At 43.0% G+C, this 19649-nt stretch overlaps 1 protein-coding gene across 5 annotated transcripts; it reads right to left on the bottom strand.

Annotated features, from left to right (window-relative positions):
- Nucleotides 1-141: 141 nt before the first annotated feature.
- ttll10 (tubulin tyrosine ligase-like family, member 10) lies at nt 142-19202 on the bottom strand. 5 transcript variants are annotated; one of them, XM_028993037.1, is made up of 12 exons: nt 18922-19202; nt 8488-8834; nt 6619-6751; nt 5731-5849; nt 5515-5635; nt 4635-4723; nt 4167-4341; nt 3818-3989; nt 3467-3607; nt 2918-3034; nt 1764-1857; nt 142-1277 (listed from the first exon to the last, which is right to left on the bottom strand). In XM_028993037.1, exons 2-12 carry the CDS (start codon nt 8729-8731, stop codon nt 523-525), a joined length of 2160 nt encoding a protein of 719 aa, XP_028848870.1. In that variant the 5' UTR covers nt 8732-8834; nt 18922-19202; the 3' UTR covers nt 142-522. The 5 variants fall into 5 exon arrangements, with proteins under 5 accessions (XP_028848870.1, XP_028848869.1, XP_028848871.1 ...); XM_028993036.1 differs by lacking the exon at nt 18922-19202 and adding an exon at nt 9120-9266; XM_028993038.1 differs by lacking the exon at nt 18922-19202 and adding an exon at nt 9120-9266 and having other exon boundaries at nt 6619-6754; nt 8584-8834.
- Between the last annotated feature and the right edge of the window lie 447 nt (nt 19203-19649).

Raw genomic sequence — 19649 nt, 5'->3', positions numbered from 1 at the left:
AAAGGCCTGCTGGATCTCCGGAGTCGACTGCGCCTTTGTTAAGGCCAAGATCCGGCCCGGCGTGATTACACACCGCGGTGCCCACGCTCCAGCTGTACCGCGACAGAGGCCGGCGGCTAAGTGAGCGTTGTCTCTTCAAACTAGACCTGGCGGACAAATTGGGTGTTTGCGTTTAAACATGTATGTTTGTGGCTTAAGAGGGTGTACCTACAGAGGGACCTTTCGCCAGGCTACAGGCACGGATCAGACAACTGTGGGTTATCAAGCGCATTTACATTTAACGCCCTTATCCAGAGCGACTTACAGTCAGTAGTTACAGGGACAGTCCCCCTGGAGCAACTCAGGGTTATGTGTCTCGCTCAGGGACACAATGGTAGTAAGTGGGATTTGAACCTGGGTCTTCTGGTTCATAGGCGAGTGTGTTACCCACTAGGCTACGCGAGAGAAGAATAAGAAATAATGAGGCCGCACATTCTCTAGCGAAGACACCTTTATTTAAAAGCCAGGCATCTGCACTCCTTTTCAAGAGCTTTGGTCGGGGATGGCGGCTTCACCCTTGCACTGTATGGCGTCTTCCACTTCGGCGTCTTGGTTGTGCTGCCACACGATTCGCCGGGCCTGCAGATGGGCCCGCCGACAGTTGATTGGCCTAAGGACCGGCAGGGGTCTCCCACCCCTGTGTAGTCGGACAGGCCTGACCTTCCAGCTGTGTTTGGACGCACCCAGGTCCTCACTTATAGCCGGAGCGGACGTGGACACGATGGCGCTCCTGGTCTGGAGCGGCTGATGGGGTAGGCCATCCTGACACGCGGAGAGAGGGTCGTGCCAGGTGCACTTCCTGAGCTGCAGCTCCACGCGGGTCAGTGCATGTTTGGGTGGCCGAGGAGTTCTGAGCACCTTATGAGTTCCGTTGGTCACTGGTGCACCTGAGAATCTGATTTGCGGCCCCTGATGCAGTGAGCCAGTCTTGATAGCACACGCTGGAGGAGGATTATGAGGACTGTGGGTTGCAGGACTCCCTGAGATCGGTGCATTCATGCTTTTCTTTCCTGGTTTGGACACGGTTGCAGTTCTCTGGCCTCTGGCAAGTTTTTTGGTGTTTTTAAGGGCCTGGCTGCTCTTTGGCCACAGAGTTTGGCAAGGTCGTGCTATTGTACTTCTTCTGGGGGATCCTGGAGTTTCCTCGCCACTGTACAGAAGCACAAAGTCTCTTTGACTGTCCAGTGGCAGCAGGTGCAGTTTATTGAGGCGCTTTGTAAAGATCTCCAAGGTTAAATCTGTCAAAGGAAGGAGGCACAGAGCTGTTTCACCAGGCCAAAGCAACATGCAGCTTCAGTTTCAAATGTGTGTGATGCCCTAGTCAGTGGTGGTCACTTCAAGTTAGGCCTTATCAGGGCTCTTAGTTTTGTAACTCAAAATCTATGGAAACCGAATGAGAACTGCTGGTGTCTTGTTCTTGTTAGTCGCTTTGGATAAAAGCATCTGCCAAGTAAAGTAAATTTCAGATTTTAGTCAAACATGTATACCCATTCTATGATAAAATAAATAAATTCAAATTGGGGTTCTTTGAATTGGGAAGGGGGTGGGTCCTTCACATTTTATAATTTAAATATAATAAAATGCAGGGCAAACCTTTTACAACACTAAGCATCAATAAAACCGGTGCTTTAAACCTGTTAAGCGTGCCAACCACAGGTTGGAGAGGCCTGTGTGCACTGGTAATGGTTTCCTGTCTAAAAGTGTTTGTAGAAGGGTTGGCATACCTAAGGCCTCAGTGAGTGTGTTTGGAACCACTTCCTTTAGCACCTCACAATTGATGTGAAGAGCTGGGTTACAGTTCATCTCAAGCAGCCACACCTGTCAACACAGTGGACGAGACACATAACAAAAAATATTTGCACTTTTCATAAATTGCGTGAGTGAGTGTTGTTCCTAAAATTCAGATTCTGTTGTTGATACTGGTTGTCAGTAAATTCACATGCCACTAGAGGGCACTGTCACTTCATTCTTGCCATCCTGTCATGTCCTAGGCAATTTTTTTCATGGCAACATTTTCAATGTTATTGTAAATGTTGAGTAGTGAATGGCTTTTGCCATATTCTATTCTCATTTTTAGTCAAATAATCCGTATGAAAACCTATACATAAATCTAATTATATAGATAGACAGAAAGAACAATGGGATAAGAAAACAGAAACAACCTAAAACCTCTAGAAACCTCCACTGTTGCTGATTCATTGCGAAACCCATGTTTCGACACTGTGACAATTATTCAGTCAAACACTACCCACACATCAGCTATGAACCACAAGGAAACTGCTGTATTGCATTCAAAGGTGCACAAAGTAAAGCACACGCTCAGATGCAGCATGCTCTTTGACATAATGAAATACCAATCATGTTACTATTGTGAATAGATTTTACAAATACATTTAAAGGTTTTTTAAAAGGACATACTTACTACAATAAAAAAAAGCTTATTCAACTATTTTACTTTAAAACACATTTAAGCAGTGATTGAGGGGCTAAGCACCATGCTCCAAATGAACTGAAGTTTTGAAGTGAAGTGAAGTGATTGTCACATGTGATACACAGCAGCACAACAGTGAAATTTGTCCTCTGCATTTAACCCATCACCCTGGGTGAGTAGTGGGCAGCCATGACAGGCGCCCGGGGAGCAGTGTGTGCACTTCAGTGGCACCTTGGCAGATCGGGATTCGAACCGGCAACCTTCTGATTACGGGGCCGCTTCCTTAACTGCTAGGCCCCCATTATGACAATATGTAAATTAGTTACGGCAACATGATTTCACCTGCTGATTGCTTTTTTATGTCATGCCTATGACATCTTACATGCAAATACAGTTGACTACGTCAAATAAGGGTCAAAATGTCCATAAAATGTTTGAGTATTTTACCTTGAAGTCTTCATCAATGAGAAAGTCACATCCAATCAGGTCAAAAAGGCCCAGCTTCCTTTCCAGTTTGGTTTTGACAGCCATGAAACAGTGAACTATGACTTGCTGCATGCGCCTCTGCTCCGTGCATTGAGGAATAAAAGATACAGTTGTAAAGAGAGCAGGAACAGTTCGGCATCAACCAGTAATAAAAGCATCGTTGTAACAGCAACATTTTATGAAAAAGCTTTATTGCTTGTGCACATACACCAGGGTCTGCGATGTAAGCCTCTGATATTTATATTACCAACCCCCTGAAAGAATATTAGTACAGTGGTATCAAATATTCCGGTCATATCCAGATAGGGCTCGTTTTCAGTTCACAAATCCCTAACTTGTTTACCCATTAAAGTTCTCCAAAAAATCTACATGCATACTCTTCCTCTGTGAACAAGACCGGATTGACATGGATAGTCAGCTCTTTTCACATCTCTCTTTATGTTCTGCTAATGCCAGCATGACGTCTGGCACTAGAATCCAATTAGCATGACAGCAATAACATCAACTCACCGCAAAGAAGCCAAGCACCCAGTCCTTAGGCAGGCCCTTGTCAGTCATGAAATTCTCATTCACATATGTGTTAAAACGCTCCATGGACCACACAGTCTCCTCCTTTAGCACACTGTACAACGGGTGCTTCTTTTGCATGTACTGCCGGAAACGACAAGCAACAAATATGTAGAATGGAGTAGCAGATACAGATTAATATGAATAAAAATGATCACAATAAAAGTAAATAGAACATACAGGTCAGTCTTTATGCAACAAAGGCAAGGGAGCGTATGCCAATTGGATATGACGTTTAGAGACTACTCCAAATTTTATGGGGTGGTACAAAGGGAGGGCTGAAACTATGCTTACCTGGTTGGTCAGGTGATTGGATAGGTTGTTAGAAGTGGGGTCATAAAGGTCACAAGTCAGTCGAACATAACCATGGCGGAAGAACAGCATGTAAGGGGAAGTGCAAGCAATGAGGAAGTATGACCTCACATCAAATTTTCTTCCGCTGAGAAGCAGTGGGTTCTGTATATACCTGACCAAAAAACAAACAGGTGACTATGTTTATGACCAGCTTATATGATTATAGAAACTTGGTCAAACCTAGTCTACAGTCAGCATCCTTGGCATTATCATCAGAGTAATGAATGAGGAGGACAGCCCAAAAATCACATAGACAAGATTTGAACAACATGAGCAAACATGCATCTACCACTGAACGATCCGGGCCTGTGGAGGGTGAGAGGAAAACTTGTTATGATGGCTGTCGCTCAGGTTCTGCAGACGAGAACGGAATGCAGCAAGATCTTCTTTAGTTCGGAGTAGGAAGATGCCCCGCCCCTGATTCAGGCCAGTGGGCTTACAGATCCACATATTGGTCTCATCACCTACAGTAAGAGTGGAAACAGACCAAAAAAGACCATGGCACACGGACCAACCGTAATGTCCAATGACCTTGCTGATTATTTCTGTACATTTGAAAATTACAGTGTGACAGTCAACTCTTCTTGTTTGACAGGATCTAAGCCTCCAGCAGAGCAAATAAACCCTTCATTATTTCAATGGTTCAGTGTCATATGCTATCCAGATTCATTCACCTTTCCTTTCTCATCCTTAAAACATTCTCTAAATCTGGAGGGAGAAATCCTCACCACCATCTCCACCCATCTTCACCCATTACCTTCATCAAGTTTAGAAAAGAAGGCCTCTCTTTCATCCCTCACATCCATTCGGAATGTGGATGGAAGGAACTCCTCTATCTTCAACCTCCTAGTACACACACATGGACACAAACAAATTAAAAGGCTCCAATGCAGACAGTTTTGAAGTATGTTTGGTGTCAGTTGTGTTTAATAGTCGATTTGTTACTTTTTTACACCCTAGTCTAAAGCTGAGAGGTGGCACTGCAACTCACACAAACCTGAGTTTGCACATGACTTCAAATATTTGTGTAAACCTGGCCTTATAGACATGAGTCCTGACATGCTTCAGTCAGGTTTCCACCCTGTAGAATTGTACATTCACCACTGTACACCCAAACAGTAATACCTGCAAGCATTATGGGTAATTTTAATGGTCCGACATAGGTCCCAAACTGGAATAATTGCAAAATGTCTGAAACTGTTAACTAACTGAACTGAAACTGGATTTATTTGTGTTTCTTTCAATAGACTAATTTTGTCTCTGTTTAGTGGGAGCTTTTCTTAACTTTTATTTTTTGTAACAATAGCTGCTCTCTATTTTTGGTGAGCTATTTCAATCTTTTTTGTACAATATTAGTGTTTGTTCTCTCATTCTATGAGTTAATACAATTCTGGAGCTTTCCTAAAGAAAAAACGACACGCATTACAAAGTCATTGTCTTTCACCATTAGGGCCTGATGGCTTAGCCAGTTTTTTTGCCATTGCTTTGTTTTGAATAATATTCTTGGTCAGTTTTAGTCTAGGGCCATTAAGAACTGTTTAGGCAGAACATTTCTATTTAGAAAATAATAACTTGCAATTTTCTATGCCTTTTTTCTGTGTGTGTGTATGTGTGTGTGTGTGTGTGTATGCTCTTACCTGATCCCCCGGCCATGGTTGACCTTGCTAATGACCCTCTCATATTCAGTTAAGCTGGCGAGGAGGCCAATCTTAGTTGTCAGGACTTTGTTGTTGGGAATCTGGTACAGCAACTGTTCACCTTCCATGGAGACAAAATGCAAGAGGACAAGTGTCTGTTCCAAGCTCCTACAGAAAGCATTAAAGTTCGTTATTTGAATTTGTGCCTGTGTTTACCCTCTCGGAAATTCCAGTAAGCTGTGGGTGATTTGGTCTCACACCATTTCAGCCGGTAGTCCTCTCTGCTTTTGTCATAAATTCGCTGCCAGCCTTTACTTTCACAATATGAGGACACTCTAAACAGGACATTACATCATAATAATCAGATTTTATGGCTGATTCTGGGTTGATTGCCATATGATTGACTTAATAAAAGGCATTTTACAAATCAATACAGTCAGAAAATGTTCAAATGTACAAAGTGACATAATAGCAATATAATGGCATTTACATGAATTTAATTTTTTAAATATCAGGTGTTTCCATGTGCTGTATACTTCCTTTACCAAACTCCATCATGTACACAAACACAGACTGATTTTTTTCTGTATTTGAGCAGAATGATTTTGAATGTGTATACAATGTTACAACCTTATTTTTAGAGATTGTTTTGACCAGTCTTTTTTTAGCTTGCTTAAAGTATTTGTCTGTATAAACAGTATTTTATTACATGAATAAGCTTGCATACGTTCTAGCATATGCCATTAAATTAATTGTAAAAATAATAAGTCTACTATACCCATAATGAAACGCTGTATTGTTTTGTTGCCAGAATGGGTGTTTTTTAATGTCTACATCACAGTGAACAAAAGCTATTTTTAGAATGTATTAAAGAAATGGAAAACACTAGAGAGCTAAATCTAAAACCATCAAACAGGTGCTCATAATAGGACTCAATTCAAAGTAACCATTTAACAGCTGCCTCTAACGGCCAGGGAAGGTACAGCACATTAACACAGAGAACAACTGAGCAGTTAACACGTGTGTCATCGAACTGGTCAAACTAATCTCATCACATACAGGTCCAAAAAAACAAAAACAAGAAGAAAACACATAACCACCCACATGGCTGCTCCATTGGCCCCTCCAATAAAGAAGAAAGGCCTAGTGCCACATGGATCCTCTGCATGCCTGCTGCGCCTTTCTGCTATATGTGGGCCCCTGCTCTGTCTCTGCACTTTACAGGACACCCTGATACCTGCTGAGGCACAACGATAGAAGAAAACACACACAAACATGCTTAGTGTTCTCATAAAAATGAATGATCTTTTAACAAAGTTCAGAACTGTTCTACTCTGGGTGTGACATCCCTCCCAGACATTATGGGAATTGGCAGTGTAATCCTATAAGCCACACAATTATCAGGGACATAAAGTGACACCTGTGAGCAGACATGTGATCCAGGTCTTCTGACAGAGCTTGGTGTCATTAATCACTAGTGTTTCTGCACAAACACCCCCGCCCCCCTCACATTTATGCATGCATATGTGCACACACAGGACCTGCACTACTGTTCCACCATCTCAAACTTTTTAAATCTCACAAATTTTATAAAATGTTCACATGATCATTTTATTATTTTGCAAATCCAAAATACTAATGCACATAGAAATTCTAATTAGAAAAAAAATCTCAGCAGACCTGTTCATTTACATGTAAAAAATGAAAAGGCTTCAGGGACAAATTAATTATATTTCCACTTCTCCTTGTCTGGGAAATATGACTCGATGCAGACTCAGTTAAATACCCTGCCTCTCAGGGTCTGTGTGCTCAGCTGCTGGGTGGAGGACATGCTAGTTTACCCAGACGCGCTCATGGACTAGCAGACACGTGCCCAACCCTGACCTCATTGTCTCACAAAAAAAAATTTCCGGTGGAGCATTTGTGTAATAAACATCATTTGGTTCACCAGAATGGTCAGATCTGTGAGTCACTCACAGAACATTCAAGTGTAAAATCATTATGTCCTACTGTTCTTTAAAAATGCATGTGACCATATTAGTCTTGCTGGAAAATTGCACTAAATTGTTTTATAACAAACACAAAGGAATATGGCGCATGGGTAAAAAAAAAATGGGAAAACGAAACAGGAACAAACTCAGACTTTCCCTCAGGCGTGTTCCAAACTTGCCAGAACTCAGAACTAAACACAAGGTAAGTTTAAAGTGCACGTTAATGCAGGCACCGCGTCCAGCATCTGCCTCTCACTTTTTATGTTGTTCTGGTTGATCAGACAAAGTTCTGCTCAGTGGTGAACAATCAGGCCTCCGCAATCAAGCACATGGCTCCCAGTTGTGCACGTCCAGCGGAACGTCACAGGACCCCCCTCCGATGCGACCACAGGGCTCCGGCACAATGTCCACGTTCCCCCACCAAAAAGATCTATTAATGCACTGTTCCATTTTTCACAGCAGTATTTGCACTAATTTACTGATTTATTACACATTTATTATTCATTGAACTAGTTTAGCGCTGTCTGTCTCATTGTTGTCCTCATGTCTTTTTCGTTAAATGTCACCCCTGTATGCACTTTATGTAGCTCAGATTGTCTGTGTTGCACGCGGTTTCCCTTTTTTCGCCCATGCACCATATTCCTTTGTGTTTTTTTTAATAAATCCATGATGCATGATGTCCTGCCTTAGAGCTTCTTTTCCCCCTCAGCCTTTAGACATGACAGACAAAATGTATACTGGTCCCGTCTGTGTATGAAAAGGTGTTCAGAAATAAATACATACATGAGAAAATTAAATAAAATGTGCTTAGATGAGTACAGACATTTTATTCTCAGATCAGCAGTGAAAGTGAATATATATGCGTGTTATTTTGTTCCACGGCTCATTTTCCTGTGAACTGCAGTCTCCCTGGGATCAATTAGCATACGGCAGTAAGTACAGCCCAGCAGCGCAGGTTAATGATAGTCTTTCCCTCACACACCTGGCACAGCTCCACCTGCCAGCTCCACCTGTCCCCCTGGCCGCCCCCGATCAGGGCGTCGCGTCCCCCGACGCTCCCCAGACTCCGGCTGTTTACCTCCAGCTCCGGGGCCCGGCCCCACAACCTCCGTCTGCCCACGCGAGACAGGACCGGCCCCGCCCGGGCCCTCAGAGATCTTCTGCTGGTGAGCGGGATTACCGTCTTGCATCGGCCCTGTCCGGCTGGCACCCCCCTTGCTCACCATGGCTCTCCGCTGACATCAGTGCCATTGCCCGAGAGCATCAGAAGGAAAAAGAAGCAGACAGTTTTTTCATGTTGAGCATCAGCGCGCTCCTTCACCCTGAGGCCTGCAGGGTGGAGAAATGCAAAGTCAGTGCGACAGTCTGTCATCCACACAAAGCCCGTGCTTCTCATTACTCATTCGTTTTTAAGATGAAAGGCATGCATATTCCGAGGACACCTTCCAGCTTTTTTTTATATACATTAAAAAAACACTGCTTTATAAAAATACAATTTATGCGTAAGAATCATACCTGAAAAATCAAGAATAAATTATGAAAATGTGTGATTCTAGAGTCTACCACCCAGAACCAAATTCTCGTCCGTCAAACGACCTTATCAAAATGTTTTACCTTTCTGAAAGAATGTTGGCCATTCACAGAGACTAATGGCAGTATAGCCGAAGCCCGGTGTGCAGGAACCAGAGAGTGTAAACAGCTACTGGTTGCTCTGGAAATTGGTGCCCTGGCAACGGGCAATAACTGTACTATGATTCTTACAATAACAAGACTGGGTCAAGAGCCTTCAGGAGATGATTTAGGATGTAAGCAGAGATTAAGGCTAATCTAAGACTTAGTCACCTTCTTAAGGGAATAGCATGGTCGAAATTAAATGTGTGCTGCTGATCAGCTAATCCACGTTTGGTGGGGAAATGCATTTCTTTACGATTCTGATCGACACTACGGGTACTACTTTCATTTTCCCCAGACTGTCTTTCAGAACTTTCTCATTCGGCCTGAGAATAAAGTATACACTAAATCATTATGAAGTTTTTTTCAAATTTGATATACACATAAATATTTCTATGTATACCAGGACACCTACTCGATTGAGGCTGAGTAGACAGATGCTATCTTCAATTTAAAAAAGACTGATGGGTTTCCTGTAGTAGATTCTTCAAAATAGCATCTGTCTACTCAGCCTCAATCGAGTAGGTGTCCTGGTATACATAGAAATATTTAGAAATATTATGTTACAGTCATCAAAGCAAAAGTTAACTTTTTTATTTGTTTTTTGTTAGTTAGTTTTCAGTTTCAGTTCAGTACAATGCAATAGTAGTTTGACTGGTATTCGATAATTATCCAGCAATAATGAAACGAAACATGAATTGCAAAATTTCAGTCTTCAGGTTCAGTTTTTTCCCACATTAGCTCTGAGACTGGCGCAGTAAGATCAGACGCACGAGCTCCCAGCCCCCTCGTCCCAGTGTCCCTGTGTGTAATTACAGCCTCTCAGATCACTAAACACACCCAGTTAATGCTGCTGTCCATCAGCCACATTCACACACAAGGCCCGGGGTCCCAGTACACACACACACACACACACACACACACACACACACACCTACGCACCCCATCAGCATCAGCAGAGCAAGGTCAGAAACGTGCGGTGCCTAAGCACACCCTTTCCTCACCATTTAATGTTTACAGGTGAACCAGAAAGTATTGCGTGTCGCTCCCACTCAGCGAAGTCACGCAGCGCACTGTTGCTCAAACAAAAAAAGATGAGTCAGATAATGTGCTGCTCACCAACATTTCCAACAACAGCAATTAACCTAGATAACGTGGTGATGTGCTAACAGACCCATCATTTATTCAGTGCAGATAGTCAGCGAGTTGCAGTTTCAAATCAGCTTGAATTTGCCATTTCTTTTGTTTTTATATTGAGAAGCCCATTCGTTTCAGGTCTGTCAATATCAGGATATTGCGTAAATCTTTTGTTTAGTTAGGGTTTTTTTGTAGACTGAGTTTGGCTACGTTAATTTATTATTCTCTTGAATTTAGAACTATACTAACCTGCACTACGATGTGTATTTTATCATGAATACTGTTCAGACTAAAGAAGACCCCAAACAACAAAAAAGGAGTAAAACATTACGGTTTATCTGTCAGCCACACCTTGATCTGGAACCACTCTCGTGGGCGCCATGTGTAAAGGGGTGTGTTCACAGACAAAGGGAACTGGTTCTATTTTAACAGCCATATAACGCAACTGGCCTGCCATCTGTTCTGTGTGTGTGTGTGTGTGTGTGTGTGTGTGTTTGGATGCGGATGGGTATGTGGGTTTCAGGACTTTCTCATCCTGTCTCCCCTCACACACCAGGAAGTAAACAGACACGAACTGCACCAGTGGCGGTTATTTGTTCTGGAACTGGTTAAAATATATGTGCCGTCTTGGCCCAGATATAAGCCTTTTGTTCTCCAGATGAAAATGAGGTGTCATCTTACACCCACAGTCTAGACACACACAAATCCACAATACCAGTAGATGGCGCCAAATACTATATTTTGTAACAAATGTTTTAACCAAAAAAAGTGGGTCTTTTATTTGCCCAGTGCAGTATTGTGTGTTTGTGTGTGTGTGTGTGTGTGTGTGTGTGTGTGTGTGTGTGACTTTTATCACCATGGTGAACAGGGATGATGGTGGAGTGTAACTCTATATTCCTCTCTGCCCTAAATTTGAGATATAGGGAAGAACCTGTCAGTCCAGTCAGATGAGCTGTGTTCATCCTCAGAAGGTTCCAGGCTCAGCAGCAATCAGGTTCCTCCAGACAGAAACTAATGCAGGTACGGTAGCAGGCAACCGCCGGTGAAAATGTCTGTGCCACCACCAATCCGTATAATTTTCTCAGAGGTCCAAATTTCCTGATCTAACTCAAGCCATGTAGTTAGTCTGAACTCTGATTTTGCCCAGAACACCCGCACATGCCACCCACATGCTCCTTCTGACATCCTGATCCACCTCGCTGACAAACCTGGTTTGACCTTCCCCTCCAACGGGTGGAATCTGGTCAGACTGCATCAAAACATGCTCAGACCAGCACTGGAATCCCACACCAGCTCCACACACAGGAGAATTTGTCTGTGATGTCACGCAAACCTGAGAGCTCATTCAATTTTACACATTTTTTTGTTATCCATCCTCCTCATGCCAAATAAACATACAATTCTCACTCATTCAATTTAAGTAATGTCTGGCAAATCACACTTTGGAAATATTTTAAAAATGTAACATGAAACAAAGGCCGCTCTTTGTTCAACGTGTAACCTTGTACTGAACCCCCCCAGTTATTATGTTACTACTGCACGACAACCCAAGAGTGCATGATGGTGGCCACGTCTGGACTTAAAATGGTCTACTGGCTCGACAGGGTCACTGTAGAGTGACCTGCTAGGAAATGAGTGTTCACAAAGGAACTGTGTGTGTGGTGCAGAGCTTTATTTGCGCTGGTTATTTAGCAATGAACGTTGGTGGCAAAAACCACCTCAGGATCTTTATCAATTACTCATAATAAGCGACACACGGCTTTATAATAATTTATTTATATTTATGTATTTTTTAAGATGTAAATTAATATTTAAACCCTCATTTATACACATTGTTATTGCCACCTTAAGCCTCTTCTAGCTATTTTTGTTGTTAATTATTATTACAGTAATTATTCTTACTTGAATTTTAAATGATAATCTATTGTGGCTATAATGTTCTGGTATTATATTGTCCATATAACCCTTTTGTTATAATGTCATATTAACCATACATTTTTAAAATTCCATGTGACAAGACTATTATTATTGTTGCCAACCCAATTTTAAAATAAAATCGCATGTTTATTAAAAAATATTTGTTGCTTAGTTACAAAAAAAAGTCATGAAATTGCAGGTACACTATTGTTAACACAGTGAGGTCTCCAAAATAATAATAACAACAATTATAATTTTTATGACTTCCATACTGCTGATAATTAAGCTGAGCAGTCTTTCTTCCAGTAACACATGGTGAAATTTTTGATACCGATAACTTTGTGGGTGTATGTTTCAGATGAGACTCTCTATGGCTGTAAACGCCCCAATGTTAGTAAGTGTGTGTGAATAAAAGTTGTGGTGAAAAAGCAGGAGAGAAAGGCCCCAGTGTCCCAAGGTCTCGACCAAAGGGGGGCCCCACCTGCTCAGAGCTGCTCAGACACACAATGAGGCAGAGGCCGAAGAGGGGCATCGTGGGTAAACGAACGTGTTTAAAAGGTGCTCTGTTCCCCTGAAACCTGAGCTGCGTGTTGCAGAGCCCAGACATTCCGCTCCAAACAACACAAGGACCAGGCGAAGAGCAGGGAGACGCCAAGATTTCAAACAGAAAATGAGCTCAGCACACGGTCACGGCACAAAACCAACATTTTATCAAATTAAAAATAAAAATCCCATTGAGAGACAGTTTTCCTTGGTTTCAAGCTAACTTTATTAAATCATTATTATGAAACATTTTCTCATAAACGAGCCATAAACAGCTCAATGTTGCATTTCCAATGGAGATAAAGTGACAGATTAATGTGCATCAAGATGACCAAGCGCTTGAAGAGTCGGCGGGCTCGAAGTTGAACACATGCGGAATTCAGTAACCATGACAACACACAGGGAAGATTCTCGGGGGTAATCTTCAAATGACAAATAGGCTTTAATCATCTTCATACTTCAAATTCTGGAGCAGCGGTTTATCACAGCAGGTTGGAGTCAATGCACATCCTCTCTTTCACATTCAATCCTTTAATGTTCATGCTTAGATCAGTTTCACACATCCTCACTCCTAGCTGTCGTCTCGGGACAGAAACTCTGAGTCACGACACATGGAAGAGCGTTTTGAAAATGAGCAGTCTTCCAGTGTAGGGTTCATAGTTCCTCATGAACAGACAAATCTCTGTTCCACTGGCAATAAGTTGATTGGCACCCCTCAGAATCTGGAGATGAAAGGTTTCAGCAGGGACCCGAGGTGAACGCCATGTGATAGACGGCATTACCAGACAGTATTAGACACAAGTAATCAGATCTAACCATTGTCTGGTAAGACACCAATCAACAGGCTTGTAGATGAGAGAAAGCATCTGTTTAAAAAAAAGTCACATAGCTTTACAAAAAACTATCCTGTTTATGATGGATACATTTATTCATTTCGTGTACAATTCTTTTTCATCTATTAATAGACGTAAAAAGACAGAACAAAATACACACTAATAAATATACACAATGCAGCAGCATGATTTAAATATGAATAATATCACTGTATCATAAGAGAGAGCAGATACAAAATGTAAAATAATATTTGAATGTTAGTTCTTTTTTGATATTTTAGCATTGTACTGGTTGCCAGGTCAGTTCTTATGACCCCTGTTAAGGTGTCTGGTTTGGGCAGAATGAAAACACCTGCTGAACACCATTAACACAGATAAAGAAACTGCACTGGACTAGCAAATATGGGTGGGGTTCAATATTTGCAAGTCATTTCTTCCACCTTGAACAAACAGCAGCCGGCCCTGCCTCCGCATTCGGCTGTTTGTGTCTGTTGTGAAAGCGCGTTGTATATCTACTGTTCAGCCAGGCAGTCTGTCATGTGACACGTTCTACCTTCAACTGCTGCCTGGCAGTAATGAGTGCTCACCGTACATCAACACAACCCTGGGAAAGGCCTGTGGTCATCCACCGAAGGACACAGACGGAACGTGCGAGGGAAGAGAAAGGGGCGGGCTTGCGAGGATGTGGTTCAGTCAGACGACCTCAGGTGAGCTAGCACGGAACATCCTCCAGTCCAGGATGTGCCATGCAGGCGACAGAACCTGGACCAGTAACACGCACACATCACAAAAGCAACACAAAGCTAAGGGGGTGGGTGGTGTGGGGAGGAGGAGGAAGTGTCCTGGCCGTTCCACACCAACCAGGAAGCGTCCAGGGCCAGTTTAACAGTTGACAGACTGGTATTCTTTAACTAAAGCATGGGTGGGGTTGAAAAGCCAGGGAGAAAAAGAAACTGGGGAGACAAAAAAAACAGCTTGTTCCTTCCCTTTACAATGTTAAAAGTCAAAATTACAGCTTTCGAAAAACACCATGAACATTCCTGACTCACAATCATAAATCGGTTTAGGGGTCCAGCTATTCCAGAAAGCAAGGAAGATGATTTAAAAAGTCATGACTATTGAGTTAAAACATATCCTACGTGCTTCAGCCTAGGTGGCCTTCATCAAGGGAAATGAATCTGGTTGCCATGATACTGGGTAAAAACTGTTTCTCAAATCTGATAACGTGTTCCATGCTGGCGATGCAAATAATACTTGAATGAGCATGCTGAAAAAGCACGCCATTGCCTTCGTGACCACGGAACTAGAAAAGACCTTTTTCCTATGGGTAGTGGGTTGCTATGGCCCGCTCTTCCCTGGAAAACCTGACGCATCTGCCCTGGTTACACATGACACATGCATGTCCCACATGCATGTCCCACGCTCATGTTGTCTTTGGCAACAAAGCGGGAGAACCAGAGTCTTGCAAAAGAACAGAGCAGAACCAAGACGCTTGGGTCACCCAGCAAACATCGTTACCAGACAGTGTTAGAACACTGATGTACAATCCAGCACTGTCCGGTAAGATGCCCGCTAAGAGACACCTCACTGCCTGTGAACCAGAAGCCTACCGCAGGGACGTCTGGGGTTAAAGGTCATTGGTAGGCCCAGGGAAGACCATCATCATCATTACCAGGCAGTATTAGAGAGAAGAGTGATATCCAATGCTGCCTCGTAAGATGGAGATGGAAAACCAAGAGATCAAACATTTCTAACAGATTCATAGAAAGGAGTTTGATAAAGTAAATATTCCGCCTTTCTATTCTATATAAATTCTATTACATTTCACAGAAAAAAAAGATATTCAGCCTGAACGTCAACGTTTTCCCTCTCTGAGCCTGAGCATGGTCATTACGTCAGTTCTGGAGTCATGTGACAAACTCAAACATCTGAACCTTATACAGAAGTGATACTCGTACAGAACTGAGTTTCAGCAACGGTAAAGTGGGCAACAAAAGGGGTTAATTATTGCCCAAACCTGTTCAGACTGGTCTGATTTTAACACCGCGCTAAAGAGCGGGAAGCCTGTTTAACCTACTGAAGGCGGCAGAGAAAAAAACTCTGACGCCTGAAGACTCCCTGAACTGACGTAGGAGGGGCTGAGGGATCCACGCTGCGTTAAAACCATTCACGAAAGAAAGGGTCGCCAAGGAGATGCCACATCGCTCTCTCGTTCTCTGTCTCTCTCTCTCTCCCTCGCTCTCTCTCTCTGTGCATGAGATGTGCGATAAGAGTCTGGTGGAATGCTGTGCCGCTCTGACCTCTGCCCTTGCTCTGCCAGCAGAAGGTCACATGCTCACCTACGACAGAGTGACTGAATAACGTCCACGCTTCACACCTTCACACACACAGAAAAACTCCTGGATTTTTTTTACTATTCACAGATTAGAGTTTCAATCGTACAATTTTACACACAGCAATCATCTAACTTAGTGTAAAGGCCAAGTGACCATTTTTTTAAATGAACACAGATGGAGACTAACCATGAAACTTAACCGTGATAAAATTTACGTTTAACAAAGAGAGTGGTATCAAAATTATTTTCATAAGAAGTAAAAGAAGAAAGCCATGAGAGACGAGTCTGAAGTGGAGTGAGGGAGAGAAAAGAGGGAAGGGAATGATAGAAGGAGCACCTGTAACCTTACCGTTGTGAAAGGCACCCTAGTAAAGAATGTAACAAAAACGTGAGTAAGGATGGCGAAAAAAAAAAAAAAAAAAGAGAAAATCTCAAATTTCCACCAAGTGCCTGAGAACCTCCTGTTTCCTCCCGGACGGGCAGCACCATGAAATGAAAACCCAAGCAGACCCGCTCTCCCACTGCAGGGCCTATTTAGTTAATCATCAGCATTATAAACCTAGGGCCTCTGTGAGAGAGAGAGAGAGAGAGAGAGAGAGAGAGAGAGTAGGGAAGAGAATGAATATTAAAGGAAGTAGAATGAAGGAGAACAGAGCAGTTTTAAACATTAGCCTGCACACTTGCCCTCCCGGTCAGTCGACTCCTGCCAGTCTGCCATTAATTCCCTTCTCTTCTCGAGTCGGTGGTGTGGGGTTAGTTCCTGTCAGGTGAGCGTTCACTCAGGGAGACAAACCCTGATACAGTATCCCCAACACCCCCCTTGGCCCCCAGCCGGAATGCGACTCCGCGGTGAAACGAACAACCCGAAGGCCAAACTGGGCTCGGCCTTAATCAATAGTTTGTGTTTGTGTGAAGAACAAAGCACGGGGAAACCCAAAACCTTAGTTAAAGCAGGGCCGTGCCCGAGAGCTCTAATTGCATTTCAGGTTTAAATGGATGTGCTGTTTTCTGTTTCACTGCAAAAGGTCACAACAGACAGTCGGGTCAGACTGCATGTCTTAAACTGCTTTGTCTCTATTGTAATATCCATTATTCCCACTATGAACTATTGGCTTTCACTAATGCATAACTCTTTTAATAAAGATCCCATCGTGCATTTGTATAGCAGCTTCATTTGCATAGACTTTCCCTTTCAGCAGCTATCCAGAATATTTCTTATGAGCTCATTTGCATGCAAGGAATTTGTTTTTCAAATTTTTCAAAACCCTGGCAAATTTCTTCCGTTTTCACTTTTGAATAGTTCTATACTTCTTTATAGAATATACTAAACATAGTACAAAAAACAGTTTGATTATATTATATTACATTATATTATATTATATTATATTATATTATATTATATTATATTATGGGTGGTAGTAGCCTAGTGGGTAATACACTCGCCTATGAACCAGAAGACCCGGGTTCGAATCCCACTTACTGCCATTGTGTCCCTGAGCAAGACACTTAACCCTAAGTTGCTCCAGGGAGACTGTCCCTGTAACTACTGATTGTAAGTCGCTCTGGATAAGGGCGTCTGATAAATGCTGTAAATGTAAATGTAAATATTATATTATATATTTGCTTATATGTGTGTTCTAAATTGTTTAATTTGTGTACATTTTTATTTCCAACGAGAGGTATAAATGGCCATTACTGAATTACAACAGGGGTGGGAGGTGATGGTTACTTTAGCACCTGTCCCTATGGTGCTGTTCTGACTCTCACGTTAGGTGCTGATTTAACACTTCATTTTCCCCCTCTGGCCCACTGGGATGTGCCGCTCTTCTCTCTGTTTACCTCCAGTCCAACCAGCCCACCCTACACCTGCACCAGCTAATGACTGAGAGTATAATGAAGTCTAGCATGTCCCTCTCTCACTCTCCGACTTCACATTGTGCGACTCTGGCTAATGTTCCTGTGAGGTTATAAAACTTTGACAAATGATTCATTCACTGGAGAAGCCCACCAATCACAGAGCTCCAGCTCACTGCATCATCCATTGTGTCATCGGGACGACATTTTCTCTCGGCTTCTCACAGCCTGAGCGTAACGTGGTCGGCCTTTGTTTTGCACCTAGGACCTCATCTATCCATCCACCTGATACAGAGTCAGCATAAACACGGCCAAAGCTGCAGAGGGCAGCAGGGGAGGAGAGGACCAGGACCCGCTCATATCTCCTGCTGAAGGTGCCGTTCTGTTTGCTCACATCAAAGGCTAGCCAGACAGATAGCATTTAATCCATTCTAGTCATGCCAAAGGGACGCGTAAGGACAAGCCTGACCCTGCTCTTTTCCGAGCAGCCATCTTCTACAGACTGCAGGAGGGATAAAAAATGTGGCCCTTTGGCTAAAAATATGGTACTATAAATTTTTATTTTATTACGAAAATTCTTATGACCTATTTTTAGAATTTGCTGTGTATTTACATGAATATGACTTTAAAGTCATATACTATATTAATAATAATAAATCCTAGAATGTTAATTAACCTTTTTTTTATTAAAGAGGTTAATTAACAAAACAATTAGCCTCTTAAAATGGAGCAATGGCCAAAGGATTGAACCAAAAAGATGAAAAATCTAATTACTATGCAGCCTGAACTGAAACTGCCACTTCCCTTCATAGTCTTTGACAAGCCTGGCGGTTTGCCTCTACCTGCCCTAACTGGTCTATCCAGTCAAGGAATGAGCGGTTGAGCCCATTGTTTGTCCTTTTCTTTCTTTTGTTTAAATCAACTGGAATTTGACACTGATAATAATCATCCTTCCCATCAAAAACTTCGCACCACTGATCATGTCTGCTTTACTAGGCATGAATGGCTACAGAGAAGATGTTAAACTAGGGAGTGCAACAGGATTAAGTGAGAGAGTGAGAAAAAAACACGCCCAGTTAAGCTTATAATAGTGATGAAATATGATGAGCTTTGTTTAAAAAGTTACCCTTGTCTTCCCTTGGAGAAGCGAGGAAGCCGGAGAGCCGTAAAAGAGACCCTCGTCGCAGACTCTGAGATTTGTCCTCCACGTTGGCGAGTGACGCATCGGAAATGTTCGCTTGCGGAGCTGCACAGTTCAGACGGATGCCGCCAGGTTGTGGCCCAAAGCCCAACACTGGTAAACAGGAGGCCGATGTCCAAAAAGAAGAAGAAGACGAGGAAAAAAGAGAGTCTCAGCCCGTCGGAAGAAGACACCGGGGTGGCGGGAGTGGCGTCGAGGCTACCTGTTTAAGCTCTGGAAGCTGAGAGACGGAGTTGGTAAAGGGCTGGGCTTACATGTACCCTGTTCCCCTACCCCCACAGGTGTCACTTCCACACCGCAGCCAATCTCCGTAGCCTGCAGCGCTTGCAGGTGTGTCCCGAGCGTGCTGATAGGCCACCTGAGCCGGGAGAGCTCCCCCCACCCGTTCGCTCACCTGACCCCGCCCAAAGCGCTGTGTGTGTTTATGTCACTTTCAGGCCTAAGGGGAGCAACAGCGGATTTGCATATTTGGGCAGAGTCGTACTACAGCCCTGGTCGTGTCCACACCCATGCTGCGTTTACACCGATAACTGACCGGGAGAGCGATTTTAAAGGCCGAGGCCTTCCCTTTAGCTCAGTGCTTTTATTTTCCATTTTCCTGTCTAACAGCCCATAATACTCTCCCCCAGAACTGTAATAACAGGACAGCAATG

The sequence above is a fragment of the Denticeps clupeoides genome, chromosome 10 (assembly GCF_900700375.1).
Source record: "Denticeps clupeoides chromosome 10, fDenClu1.1, whole genome shotgun sequence".
Taxonomy (NCBI): Eukaryota; Metazoa; Chordata; class Actinopteri; order Clupeiformes; family Denticipitidae; genus Denticeps; species Denticeps clupeoides.
This window is presented reverse-complemented; position numbering and strand designations above follow the sequence as displayed.

Bases quoted from the DNA above. Each gene is read 5' to 3' on its own strand.
- ttll10 (XM_028993037.1), bottom strand. From the start codon at position 8,731: ATGGTGAGCAAGGGGGGTGCCAGCCGGACAGGGCCGATGCAAGACGGT. The intron at 4,724-5,514 runs GTAAGAGCATAC...TGTGTGTACTAG, and splicing joins AACCATGGCCGGGGGATCAG to GAGGTTGAAGATAGAGGAGT. The intron at 3,035-3,466 runs GTGAGTTGATGT...TGCACGGAGCAG, and splicing joins GGGTGCTTGGCTTCTTTGCG to AGGCGCATGCAGCAAGTCAT.